We start from the raw sequence: 12381 nt of genomic DNA, 5'->3' as shown, positions 1-12381 counted from the left end.
GGTGAAAAAGTGTGATCGTAATGAATGGGGTGTCAGTACCAGAATGTTCCCACTACCAACACTCACACAAATCTAGCACATCAAAAAGACATTGACACAAAGAGTTATGCAAAGGTTGAAGAAGAAAATCCAGGACATTCACTGTAAGGAGAAACTAAACTAAACAAAACAAAACTAAAATAAAAAGACACTGGCAATTCCCCGGGACAAGGCGAAGCGCCAACTTCCCCGAAATACACAGACTCTTCCTGCCAAAACCTCCCACCCGTCTTCTTTGGGGGCACAAAGGCAGGCGTGAATACGGTGACAGTTTCAGCCATTGTGTTTTTAGCCACACCGCATTAAGCGTGTGTTCTCGCTAAAGAAAACCGCTCTCCTCGCTCCTCGCTGAGCTCCCTTTGGTCAGCGACCAGAGAGAATGGGATCTCTGTCACTGCCTGTGTTTTTGGCAGGCAGACAGTGGGGGCGTGTAAAACACAAGCACCCCCCCCCCCCCACACACACACACACACACACACACACACACACCCCAAAGCAAACAACCAACCACCCCACCCCCCAAAGTCATGCACCGAGCCCTTCCACTCAAGCCCCAGTCAGTCCCTTGCGGAGCTTTAGCCATATCAACTTAACTGGATTTCAGTAATCCCTCCTTACATATGTTGCAGAAAGTGCTGGAGCACTGCTAGCTGAGATGCTAAGCGGAGCGAGACTGATGTAGACATCACAGCCAGATCGGAAATCCTGTCTGTGCCACAGAGATATAGGTACCGCAGTGGAAACATCAACCACCATCTACCCAAAGGAATAACTGCTTTCCTTCCTCTTCGTCTTCCTCTTCGTCTTCCTCTTTGTCTTCCATTTCTCCCATTTTGCCACTTCTCCTTCACTTCCTTATGGAGTTTTTGTTTTTCCTTTCAATTCTCCCAAACCAATGATCCTTTTGTCTGCTACCTACAGTGTACTCAAACACACCCTCCTGGCTTATTCCATGGTGCTTTTCATGACAACCTTTCTCCTCACCTCCCAATACTTCATTACTGTATCTATAAATACTTCTGCAGAAGCTTTAGGTGAATCAATTTGTTCCATTCTTCATGTCACCCGTGTCGGCATGGCAGTCAAGCCTCTGGGGACGATGTAGTGCTCCGTGACTTAAACCTAACTTGACTTTGTTTACATACTTTCTTCCAGAGCCCTGACAGGACTAGGGTACTGGAGGAAATGTCTTGAAAGAGTCTGACATCTCCCTCTTATCCCCCACTTACATCAATTTAGTCAGCCGCGCTGCACATCCAACAAGCCATATCTTCTCAGCGCGCAAGCATGCAAAAGGAAATGCTCCAGACTAGCGATGCAATAAGGTCCCATTCATTCTCCCACAGTGCCATCTTCTCAGCAAAATATTTATGAGAGATTCCGCCATCTTGAACTGTCTTCCTGACAGCTTTTTTTTCAGTAAGGAGTGCAAACTCATCCTCCCGTAGCCTCACGGAGCTCCTTAAAGTGAAAGTTTTTTTTTTTTTCTTCATGATGTTACTTATTCATAATTTGACTTGATGGCAGATCATAAATTTAGCCCACTTGAGAGCACAGCGATGCAGAAATCAATCCCCATGTAAACATTTTGCTAAAAGCTACTCAATTCCATATCAAACTCTTTTCAGTTAAAAATATCTGTGCCTCCCCAGTTTTCATGGCAACCATGATTTCTTGCCTTTCCCTCTTATTCTCTTTCTTTTCGTTTTCTCTTTTTTTCTTTTTCTGCTGAAGTGCCCAAAGAATTGCTCAGCTCCCCAAAGACCTAATGTGGTCAATTTCTTTTCAAGTCCCCCTCTTTAAATCCTGCTGACTTCACAGACTGCCATTACAAAGCACAACGTTTGATCCTCCCGCTTAAATGTGATGTTGGGGTTGTGTTGGTGGGTGGAACCGGATATAAATGTGCCACCCCCATCCCCACCCCCTCCCTGCGGTTGACTGCGGTGCACCTCGTTGTGGCCAGCACAGGGTGAACTCTTCCCTGCTAATGAGTTTGATGGAGTGAGCTCGTTAGCTCTAACCTGAGGGGAGATGTTTGGCCGAAGCGACCGCAGGTTCATGCCAAGTGCTCCTGTGCTGGACAAACCCGGGCAGCTGTGGCCGACTGCAGAGGGGAACTGCGTTTGGGAGGGTGGCCGCCCGGTTGTGGCCTGCGGAGGGTGCTGGAACAGATGTGTGGAGGCACGACCTGCAGAAAATTGCCTGAATGTGTTTTTTGGAGGTGAGGTTAATCACCATGCCACGTCGCCTCAGTTCACTACGACTTGTCAGCAGGTGTCAAAAGGGCAATTTGGATTCAGAGGAAAGCCACACCGCAAGTTTTATTTTAAAAAACTCCAGCTGTAGTTAACAGGGAAACTTCAGTGCTCACAAAAGCACTGAACACTTTGCCAAAGCAAGAATACTCCACTCTCCCTCCCATTAGTTTAAAATCCTATGTGATCACAGGATCATTATACTCTTGAAAATGATACATGAACAGATCACAGTGTTGTTTTAGAGGCATTGAGACTCACTGCCTCAGAGCCTCTAGGATATGCATGCATGCTATTAGCATTTCCTGACATTGTTGTAAAAAGAAGGAAAAAAAATGAGGCAGCTAATTTCCTACTTAAAGTCAAATGAGATTTGACAGTGTTATTCTCTTTGCCTTCTGAATTGTCAGAATGGGAGAGACAGAAGCCGCTCTGATCCAAAGCTGGGGCACAGTGGGTCTCCGCAGTCGCAGTCTCACCCCCTTAGCCTGGAGGTCCCCGTCACCCATCACTGTTTGTTGTCTCCGCTGTCTTGTCTCTGTCACTTCGAGAGAGCACATTTTTATTCCTGTGTTATCTCTTCTCCTGAGATCCCCCCCTCAATCTTTGCCTTCTCTCTTCCTTACTCTCTCTCTTTCTTCTTCAGCGGGCCTGTGGAAGTGTGACAGTAGTCTGAATGGTCCTCGGAGTCTCGTGGTATAGATCGCCACTCCTGGGTCAGTGGTCAGTCCAGCTGCGGCCATTAATTAGAGATCCACAATGGCTGAGAGTGCAGAGAGTGAGGGATCCATACGCAAATTAATCACCTGGACATAGGCCAGCGTGCACGCAGCACTAGCTCCCTTCCTCCCGCCAACATCCATCGTGTGTTTTTACAGTCCGGTCATGTCCATGTTGTTTACAGGGCTCCGGATTGAGAATTAAACCTGAATGAAAGCAATAAATCACACAGGCGAAACACACACACTCCAAGTCACAGGTTTATGTGGGGAGTGGTGTGTGTGTGTGTGTGTGTGTGTGTGTGTGTGTGTGTGTGTGTGTGTGTGTGTGTGTGTGTGTGTGTGTGTGTGTGTGTGTGTGTGTTTGTGCGTGTTAGTGTCAGTGTGTATGGGTAAAGAGGAAGAAAAGTGTGTTTGTGTGTGTGTGTGTGTGTGTGTGTGTGTGTGTGAGAGAGAGAGAGAGAGAGAGAGAGAGAGGGCGGAGAGGAAAAAAGAAACAACCTGTAGTTGGTTAATCACGTCCTTAAAGACGTCTCTGATGGGCCGGTGCGATGGCTCAGCTGGAATGATAGAGGGAGCACCCATTATTCTTTTCCTTTTCCCTTCTGTTTTATGAGCCCTATGCCACAGATAAAGAGAGATTTACCATTGCAGGCCAATAGATTGAAAATTATTCTTCTCGCTTGCACCACAGTGAATCGGAAGCTGCTATTTGGTTAAAATAGCCTTGTAAAAGCAGTTTATAATTGTCCACAAAAGTGCCACTATTGATGGTCAACTCAAATGTGAGTGATTTCCATCCTCACTGACCTGATGTTTATTGACAGATACATTTTTAAAGGTTTGTGTGTAAATCTTGGTTCAGTACTGGGCCTTCGCTGCACTCTTGGTAGCTTGGTGACACAGCAGGTCTTGCAGGATTTCATCGATTAATATGACCAACCCAACCTTTCTACTGTATTGTTCTCTATTCTTAGTTATACCAACATCCACACTTCATGGGGTAACCCTCTCTCTCTCTCCCTCTCCCTCTCTCTTTCTCTCTCTCTCTCTCTCTCTCTCTTTTCTCTCTCTCTCTCTCTCTCTCTCTCTGTGTTCAGGTACCATCTCCATCAACACCCTCCGGACTGCGTACACTGCTCCAGGGGAGAGTGAGATCCTGGACCTCGACGACAACCTGTACCTGGGTGGGCTCCCAGAGAACAAGATGGGCATGGTCTTCCCCACCGAGGTGTGGACGGCGCTGCTCAACTACGGCTACGTGGGCTGCATCCGCGACCTCTTTGTGGACGGCCAGAGCAAGGACGTCCGGCGCATTGCCGAGACGCAGAAGGCCGCTGGCGTCAAGCCCTCCTGCAGCAAGGAGGCACCCAAGCTGTGCCTGAGCAACCCGTGCCAGAACAATGGCGTGTGCCGCGAGGGCTGGAACCGCTACGTGTGCGACTGCTCTGGGACTGGGTACCTGGGCCGCTCCTGTGAGAGAGGTGAGTCCAGCTGGACAAACGCTTGGTCAGGTTAGGTTGCTAAATGCCTGGTGGAAATTGGTTGGGTGTGTGTTGTTGCCATGACACATCACATAGCATAGACAGATAGCTAATGACCATTTATGGAAAAACATAAGGGAACTTTAAGCTATTTTTTATCTTTTAAGTCTCAAACAAAATCTTGGTGTGAGCTTTTCTCAAGTCCCATTGTTCATAGAGAAATAACAGAAATACTCATGAAGAAAGGATCCCTGTATTAACGCCACCTAAAGTATTATTAGCAACTCTCAGAGGTTAGCTTATCTTGCCGCAACAACCCTGTTTTTAGATCTGCATTTTGTCCTTTGTGTTGCATGTATGTTTATTTATTCATTTATTTATTTGGATTTCAAAGAAGATAATACTGAGGCTGTTAATCCTGAAATACCAATCAAAATCAAAACTCTGAAAATTGCTTTTGTCGACCACAATCTCTCTAACCTTCAAGAAAAGTATGTTTTTTTTTATTAGTAGCTATAGGATTTCTCTGCAAATAAATGTTGACCTCATGGAGAGCTCCAGAAACCTGTAAACCCTTTCAATGCAGCCATGTTTGTTTACTGTCTCCCAGATAGTCGATGTTGGATGTCATGGTGTCATCTTAGGGCCTAGCATGTTGACATAGCCTGCTGTGTCCCACCATGCTGTAGAGGGTGTGCAGGGATGTGGTGGATGTGGTAAGCATTAAAAGGGGGCGGTGGATGATAAAGGCTTAAAGCATGGTGGGGCCCCCTGCTGCCTTTCTGCAGGCTTTGTCACAAGGGTTAGCACTGAGAAGACAGTCTGCCATGAAAACTCACATGTGGGGAAAAAAGAGACAGCTTGTTTGTGTTCAGGTGACTAAACTCTTCTGTGAAGAAACATCGGTATCTGTGTGTTACAGGTGTATTGGTACAGAAGTGCAGTTTTACAGCATAAAGCTAATTCACTAAGAAAACAGGCAAATCATTGACTCATTATTATTGAGATGGCTAGCTGCCCATGTGTTTTGGTTTGTCATTTCTTGTTGAAGCCACGTTTTCTTTGGTTTCTTTGGTCATTGTATTACATTTCTGTGCCTCTATTTTACTAACACAGGAAGAACATTTAATCTAATCCTGCACAGAATACTTAAACTTTGCTAGTCAAGATGCCTACTGATTCATTAGAAAACAAGTACAGTACAGTATATTTGGTGACAATTTTTGTCTCTTAAGTTTAGATTTGTGTATTCCTACAGTGTATGTGGGAACTGATGATTCACTCCTGTAATACACACCAGCATAGTATAGAAGGCTCATGAGTAATGTAGCCGCCCAATAAATATGAGTGTGTTTCAAAGTTGAGAAAAAAAAAAAGCTGTCCTCACGGTGAGCCCACTTGTTTGATGTTGCTGTGAGGTACTGTGCGTGATCTATATTATGTTTGATGCAGTTCACAAAGCTCCACTGTTCACAGAGGTTATAATTTCAATTTTTTTTTATATTCCTCACTCCTGCAGCTGGACATGGCAGTCAGACATCATAATAGCGTCAGAGGCTTCTCATCAAAGTCATCGCTTTGCTCTCTCATCTCTTGCAACTTCTCATCCTCCGCTCTGCTACTTTAATCACCTTCCAGTCGCGTGTTTTTGAAGTTATATCAGCTCCAAATAAGCCAAACGGTTCAATATTTAAACCGCACTGCAATAGTTATCACTCTCTTGATTTAGAAAAAAAAAAGATGGATAAAGGTGGGCCTGGATAAAGTGAACTGAAAGAAAGAGATTAAATGGAATGACTGCTTTTTGTATTTAAACTTTAATGCAAGCTTACTTTAGTTTTGATATGAAAACCTCTATCACTTGGCAAATGTTGGCCTAAAAGAGAAACTTTGGGTTAGAAGAGGAAAAAGACTTGTTTGTTTTTTATCCTAAATATATTCAATCAGACACCCAATGTTTTGGAAAGATGAAATTGATGGTATGTGTGTGTCTGTCTCTATGTTTGCCTGCATCTGTGTTTGGGTGTGTGTGTTTGTGTGTGTTTGTGTATTTATGTGTGTATGTTTGTTTAGTATTTCTGTGTGTATGTTTGTTTGTTTGTTTGTGTGTGCGAGTGTGTGTGTGTATGTGTGTGTGTTATGTCACTAAGAGAGTAATTAGTCAGTGCTTTTTTTCCCACTTGGCTGATTTCCGCCTGAGAGGAGTCTCCTCGCCAAGCGGGCCTGGGTGCCGGGTGGCAGATGCTGCTGTTTATTGTAATTGTGTTTCCTTTGCCGTCTCAGTTGGCCTCAGCCGAGCAGGCGTGTGCTTTGCTCTGCTCTTCCATTCTCTCTCTCCATCTCCCTCTCCCTCTACTCAATCTCTCCATCTCTCTCCATTTCTTTCTCCATCTCTCTCTTTCTCTCTACTCTTCTTTCTCTCCCAGTCCTATTCCTCCCTTTTGTTTCTACTCTCCTTGCTTGTGTGTGGAATGTGAGTATGTGAGGACACAGTATCTTAGACACAGAGCAGAGACCGGCACGGCCACTAGTGCTCCCAATCTGCAGCCGTACCCTTAATGGCCGGCGTGGTCGAGGAATGACCCCACGGCTTCTGTGATTAGAACTTAGGCCGATTAGACCGCTGAAAGGCTAAGTCTGTTTTTGCTGTGACATCTTCGCCGTGGTCATTTCCCTTGCTTTGAAAAGTCCGCTTTGTATTGGATGTGTGACAGCAAGATATGGCTCTGCACTGCTGCTCTGGAAATGTCTCACAAAGGTTCCTCGTTTTTATCCCCCAGAGATAAGTCATTGTCATTTTCTCACCAGTGTTTGGATAGCAAGGTACTGAAGTGGACAGAAAGGAAGGGCTTTTATACTATGAATGTGTCTCCTAAGCTTTCATTTCTTTATCCTGATATTGGGAATCTGATAGATAGATAGATAGATAGATAGATAGATAGATAGATAGATAGATAGAGAAATGGATAGATGGATAGAGAGAGACAAATGGATAGATGGTTGGATGGATGGATGGATGGATGGATGGATGGATTGATTGATGGATGGATTAAAGGATTAATTGCAGGCAGTAATGTCAACTGAGCTTCCCCATACTGTCTTCCCATACTGTCTGTAACCCTGGTCTCCTGTAAAGGCTGTGTGTGGGAGGACCCCCCAACTGAGCAGAGCTGAACATAACTTAATTACCCATCTGACATATTCATCACATGACTACAGTACACTAGACTAGGCAATAAAGAGAAGTCCATATTTATCTCAAGCTCTCAAGGCTTACAGAGTTCCTCAGTGTGATAAACACTGCTGCACACTCATGCTGAGATTGCAGTGAAATGCTTGTTGAAATGTGGGAGTGTGAAGGCGTTAAAGAACTGTTTTCTGTTTGAGCCATGCAAAAGTATTGTTAAGGTCTCTTAAGTATCTCTCATATGGCCGGTGTGGCTGTATCTCTCTCTCTCTCTCTCTCTCTCTCTCTCTCTCTTGCTCTCTCTGCCTTTCTCTTGTAGAATGATAAGGTTCTTTCTATTGCTATCGTATGTTTGTATGTTGTTTTGGTTAGCCAATGGTGCATGTCTGTAAACATGCATCTGTGTGTGTGTGTGTGTGTGTGTGTGTGTGTGTGTGTGTGTGTGTGTGTGTGTGTACACGTGCAAACATGCATAGCATCATCAGTGGAGAGTAGAGCACCGCACCCTTCAACCCAAAAACACTCACACACACACACACACACACACACACACACACACACACACACACACACAATGGAGCCACAGTGTCCCGTATCTGTGCTGGCGAGTGGCCAGCTGTTTTGATGTGTCCAGATTGCTTCTTTGCTGGTAGGATGGAGCGGGCACCAGCAGGCTGAGAAGCTGTCAGAAGGATTAGTCCTCCCCTCACTTATCCACGCTTGGTGTACCACCCTGTGGCTAAAAGCAGCCACTGCATATGGCAGAGGGGAAGTCAGAGGAGGAGACGCTGAAATAGGGAGAGAGGGAGAGAGAGGGGGGTTGGAAGAGAGAGGGCTGTAATGCATCCCCGTTTGGTATAATTGCGGGAGATTTTAATTAAGCAGACACAGCAGATTTTTCATTTTCTGCCTTCCACCACGCCATGTTTCCCCCGTCAGTAATTAGCCCGAATGGGAGCGCTCTCAGGGAGAGGCCAAGGTGCGGCCCCAGATGTCGGCTGAGGTGCGGGGTAGGGGTGAGGCTCTTGTCTGCGTTAATGGGATATGACGTCTGCGCTTTTCCACTTGCACAGCGACAGCTATCAGCCTCACAGCGCTCGAGTCAAACAGCATTTCTTGCTTTTTGGGATTCTCTTTCTTAATCAGTCTTCTTTGTGCCCATGTCTCTCTCTCTCTCTTTCTTTCTTTCTCTATCTCTTTCTTTGTTTCTCTCTCTCTGTCTCCCTCTCTCCCTTTTGAAAACTTTGCACAAGTTTCTCACCCTTCTGATTCTATGTTTACTTAAAACAGCTCAGCAGAGCGTGCATTGCACTGTCTATTCCCACATTTCTTGAGATTTTTTAATTTTCCTTTTGAGCAGTATTTGAAGCTGACATATTGATGCCCTTTAATGTATTAGCGTAGGTGAGAGTAAGTTTGCTTGTATCTTATCTAAGTCTATTTTCATAGGTGAGGCTTGGCAGTGTGTGTGATATGTCAATCCAAGGGATAGCCTACTGCCTGAAGCCTGAAATGAAGGCTCACACAATACAATACTTCCTCAGAATACCAATGGTGCCTAGCAGTCTCCAGATACTTCCTCAACTGACAGGTTATATATATACATCGGCCAGTCAGTATGCCTTTTTTTTTTCCTGGACTCTTTCCCCACCTCTTCTTTAGATTGTGAATATATATTGCATTGGAAGATACACAAGCCACACTGAATAATACATGACGCCTCAGAGCTTAATGGTAATATTGAACACCGAGCCTCTGCGAGTCTCCCCCCGTAGCGGCGGTAATTCGGCGGGGTGTGAGTCAGATTGGGCCTGCCACCGCGGGGTGCTGCCATCCCCCTGACAAGTGGGAAGATGGCTTTACATTTAGCACCCAGCTCCGTCGCGATGGAGACAGATCTGCAGTCAACACCCCACCACACACACACACACACCCGCAAATAGCCTCAACCGTCATTTTATTCCACTTGTTTGTTCACTGATACAACACATTGGTGTTTGTCTTCTTTTGTGAAAGGGAAAAAAATGACACTAAAGACAGTGCTGTCCCCTGTGTTCTTACAAGATGGGGTGGAAAAAAGTGATTTCCTGTTTTTTCAGCCTTTTTCGACAGGCGCCACTTAGTTTGGAAGCAAAAGGGAGGGGAGCTCTCGCAGTGGCTGTTCCATGTTGAGGTTTACAAGATATTTAGTGTGCTTTTCTCATTTAACTGGAGCCTGGCACACAATTGGATTTTTGACAAGTGCTCACTTCAAATTAGACGATGATTCACTTGAATGTCAATTTCTATATGTTTCCATTTTTATGGGATGTTCCATATTTACTGTTTTTTTGACAGGTGGAAGTAAAAAAGTGACGACAACCGCATTAAGCATTCAGGATGTGATTGCCTCTCAGATGAAACAGAGGGCAATGCATTCTCATTGTGAATGCACATTACAAGACAAGAAAGAATCCCGAGCATCATAATTTGTGTGTGTGTGCAAGTGTGGAGTGTGTGTGTGTGTGTGTGTGTATTTGTCTCTGTGTGTGCGTGTGTGTGTGTGTGTCCAGACTTTGAAAAGTTTGAGGACAATCGGATTCTAAGAATATTATTAGGCGAGGACCAGTCACTCCATTAGTAAAACACTTGACAAAAACAAACACACACATACAGTACATGCATACACACACACATACTGCACATACTAACCAGAGTGTGTGATGTACCAACACAAATACTTTTAGTCATGCCAATAAAGCTATTTTGAATTGAATTGAATTTTGAGAGAGAGAGAGAGAGAAAGATAATGTCTGTGTGTGCATTTGCTCTGTACAGTAGGCGTTGTTCTGTATGCTTTGGTTGGTATCCACTGATGTGTGAGGGGTTAAAGGAGTTTAATGAGCTGTAAGAGATGTGTCGAGCACAGCGCTGTTCTGCTCTAATTCAGTTCATTTCATTCAACTCTTTCTTAGAAACCCTTCTGTTAACACGCAAAAGAAGAGCGCTTTGCTTACATATGGACTGAAGTATAGTGACACAAGGTTGCGTTTACAATGTGCAGAAAATAGAACTCTGTGGTGAGATCCAGTAACCTGCCATGAAAGAACTATTGAATATGCCAGTTTAACATATTAACATCTCACTATGAATCATTTTGATTGTTATTTTCATTTATGTGTGAAATCAGTGAGTTTTTTCACAATGTTGCACCTTGGAGTGTTTATTTAGTGCTTATGAACTGTTCAGGAACTGCGTTATCTTTCAGTTTGTTTCCAAAGTTTTGCTTTCTGTATAGATTTTCTTTCTGTCTGTCCTTCAGTCTTTCTACCATTAGCTGTTTTTTCCACCGCTGTCATGCTTCTTTTGATGTTTGGTTGTTTCATATTTAAAGTCATTTAAATTCTGTTTAGCAATTCTAATGATTCAAGGGGCACATCTGTTTCAAATTGCTTTTGGTAGATGAATCAATTTTCATTTAATGTTATGCATCTGTTTAACTAAACAAGGGAAAAAAAACTAAACTGGGAAAAAAACCCAGTATGTTTACGTCATTCTCCACACCACACATTCTGCAGTTCATCTTGCTCTCTCTCTCTCTCTCTCTCTCTCTCTCTCAGGACTCCCTCCTCCCTCCCCAATTTGCAAATCTGCTTCTTAATTGTCTGTCACCATGGTGACCATTCACATCTCCGGGTGTGAGTCATCATTGTCGGGCCAGTGACGCCATACCACACCAGACAGCACAGCCGTCTTGTGCCCATGCCCATGCCCATGCCCACACCCGTGCCTCTGCCCACACCCGTGCCCATGCCTCAAAGTCTCAGCGTTTGGCTGGCGTCACAGACTGTGGAGCTCTCATCATGGTGCCTCTGTGGCCTCACCCTTAATCTCTCTGCTGGCTGTCTCTATTCTCCCTCTTTCTCTCTCCCTCCATCTCTCTCTCTCACTCCATCCTTCTCTCTCTTTCTTTCTCCCTGCCTCTCTCTCCCTCTCTCCAAATGAAGCACGGTCTGTCTGATATGGGGCGCGTGCCGGCTCAAACACAGACCTCAGTCAGCATCTTTTTTCTGCCCGTTCAATTACTGGCGGGCCAAGTCCTAGCCACCATCCAGCTATTACTAATCTTCAGCCACCCGTGTTTGTGTGTGTGTGTGTGTGTGTCTGTGTCTGTATCTGTATCTGTGTGTGTGCGTGCACAAGTGAGAGAGACAGAGAGAGAGAGAGAGAGAGAGAGAGAAAAGAGAGAGAGAGAGAAATGTGTGAGAGTCAGTATCCAGTGACAATTAAGCATTGTGGCTGTTGAGAATGATTTGCCTTCCACTTTGAGCAGAAGTCGTTGAGACGAAGGGGAGACTTCCATCTGTGGGCTCCCCGCTGCTCAGTCCGGTGCAGCAGCTCCAGGCTCGAGGTGTCTTTTGTGCTGAACAAATGAGCCTTTTGTACTGACACCTTCCCTGCTGTGTGCTGAAGTGAGCTATGCTGTTTGCTTTTTTGGGTTATTATTTATGTGTAAACAAACTTTTTGGGATGTTGTGTCTGTTTACCCATGGCCTGTTTGCTTTGGCTTTTCGGTGACGGTCTCCAAACGAGCTCCTTCATCAGGCGCTACGGGTCTGAGCCGGCAGGTGCAAGCTCGTTTATCACCTGAGGCATGGCCGGACCAAGAGAGAGAGAAAGTGAGTAAGAGAATGCGAGGGAGAGAGAGAGATAGA

At 45.0% G+C, this 12381-nt stretch overlaps 1 protein-coding gene across 30 annotated transcripts in view; it reads left to right on the top strand.

Annotated features, from left to right (window-relative positions):
• LOC125312111 (neurexin-1a-like) overlaps positions 1 to 12381 on the top strand; it is a 279994-nt gene that overhangs the window by 103127 nt on the left and 164486 nt on the right. For all 30 annotated transcript variants that reach the window (XM_048270695.1, XM_048270694.1, XM_048270660.1 and 27 more), the window contains one exon: positions 4117 to 4500. In XM_048270695.1, coding sequence (XP_048126652.1) covers positions 4117 to 4500 — 384 coding nt within the window. The remainder of the gene's footprint in view (positions 1 to 4116; positions 4501 to 12381) is intronic.

Source organism: Alosa alosa, chromosome 18 (genome assembly GCF_017589495.1).
Source record: "Alosa alosa isolate M-15738 ecotype Scorff River chromosome 18, AALO_Geno_1.1, whole genome shotgun sequence".
Taxonomy (NCBI): Eukaryota; Metazoa; Chordata; class Actinopteri; order Clupeiformes; family Clupeidae; genus Alosa; species Alosa alosa.
This window is presented reverse-complemented; position numbering and strand designations above follow the sequence as displayed.